At 62.0% G+C, this 1,747-nt stretch overlaps 1 protein-coding gene across 1 annotated transcript in view; it reads left to right on the plus strand.

The window, feature by feature from the left end:
• Positions 1-8: 8 nt before the first annotated feature.
• The window catches only part of SNX33 (sorting nexin 33), a gene marked incomplete at its 5' end in the record, with an annotated part of 3,436 nt that continues 1,697 nt past the window's right edge, over positions 9-1,747 (plus strand). The window contains one exon of the mRNA XM_010073966.1: positions 9-1,299. Coding sequence (XP_010072268.1) covers positions 9-1,299 — 1,291 coding nt within the window. The remainder of the gene's footprint in view (positions 1,300-1,747) is intronic.

Below are 1,747 nucleotides of genomic sequence, written 5' to 3' on the forward strand. Positions count from 1 at the left end.
GCGGGGAGACTGGCCTCTTCCCTGCCTCCTATGTTGAAATACTCCGCTCCCGCTCGGGTTCCTACTACATGGACTACTCCGGCAGCCCGGCCGGCTCCCCCGGGCACAATTCCTCCTTCTCTGCGGCCCCCCCCAACCCTGCCATCTCCTACCAGGGCAGTTTTGAGGATGACGATGATGATGACTGGGATGACTGGGACGATGCTTGCACGGTGGTGGAGGAGCCCCGCAGTGCGCCGGGCACCAACGGGCACCCTTCACCCAGCCTGCAGCACTCGGCGGGGTACGGCCACCCCCAGCACCCTGGCTACCGCCCCAAGCCGGCGCCGGAGAGGCAGGGACGCCAGGGGTCCAAAAGCGTGGTGGGGAGGAACCTCAACCGCTTCTCCTGCTTTGTCCGCTCGGGGGTGGAAGCCTTCATCCTGGGTGACGTGCCCCTGATGTCCAAGATCACTGAGGCATACTGCATCGAGATGGGCTCCAAAGGTCCCCAGTGGAGGGCCAACCCCCACCCCTTCATCTGCTCCGTGGAGGACCCCACCAAGCAAACCAAGTTCAAGGGCATCAAGAGTTACATCTCCTACAAGCTGACCCCCAGCAACATCAACTCGCCCGTCTACCGGCGCTACAAGCACTTTGACTGGCTCTACAACCGCCTCCTGCACAAGTTCACTGTCATCTCGGTGCCACACCTGCCCGAGAAGCAGGCCACCGGGCGCTTTGAGGAGGACTTCATAGAGAAGCGCAAGCGGCGGCTCATCCTCTGGATGGACCATATGACCAGTCACCCCGTCCTCTCCCAGTACGAGGGTTTCCAGCACTTCCTCTGCTGCCGTGACGAGAAGCAGTGGAAGCTGGGCAAACGCCGGGCAGAGAAGGATGAGATGGTGGGCGCCAGCTTCCTCCTCACCATCCAGATCCCCACGGAGCACCAGGACCTGCAGGATGTGGAGGACCGTGTGGACGCCTTCAAGGCTTTCAGCAAGAAGATGGATGACAGTGTCATGCAGCTGACCAACGTGGCCTCAGAGCTGGTGCGCAAACACGTGGGAGGCTTCCGGAAGGAATTCCAGAAGCTGGGCAACGCTTTCCAAGCCATCAGCCACTCCTTCCACATGGACCCACCCTACAGCTTGGATGCCCTCAACAATGCTATCTCCCACACGGGCAAGACCTATGAGACCGTGGGGGAGATGTTCGCCGAGCAGCCCAAGAACGACCTGTTCCTCATGCTGGACACTCTCTCTTTGTACCAAGGGCTCCTCTCCAACTTCCCAGACATCATCCACCTCCAGAAAGGTAAGGGTGGCCCCTTCTCCCCTGTACGATGGCCCCACACGGGCAGGAACAGCGTGGGGAGTGGGATGGGGATGCAACGAGGACATCCAGTGCTGTGCGGTGATGGGATATGAGGATAGCCATGGCGATGAGGACGGTGATGAGGAAGGAGATGGGGATGGGGATCGCTGCAGCAGGGTCCCTGCTGGCACGGCTCCCCGGTCACCCCAGCCCACGCAAGGCTGCCCGGGCTGTTGGTCCAGGCCCAGGTTCTGCCCCAAGTGATGCTGTGGGCTCCACAGCTGCTGCCCACGCGCTGGCTGGGGGGGTCAGCGCAGTCATTGCTCCCCCCTAGCTGTGAGCTGTTGGCTCCGGGGTGGTCTGTCTGGCACCATGTGTCCCATCCCCACCCACCACTGCTGGTCCCTCCTCATCCTCCCTCCCTGGCCGAGGCAGTGGTTGGGTGGCA

This window comes from Pterocles gutturalis, unplaced genomic scaffold (assembly GCF_000699245.1).
Source record: "Pterocles gutturalis isolate BGI_N339 unplaced genomic scaffold, ASM69924v1 scaffold997, whole genome shotgun sequence".
NCBI classification, from domain to species: domain Eukaryota; kingdom Metazoa; phylum Chordata; class Aves; order Pterocliformes; family Pteroclidae; genus Pterocles; species Pterocles gutturalis.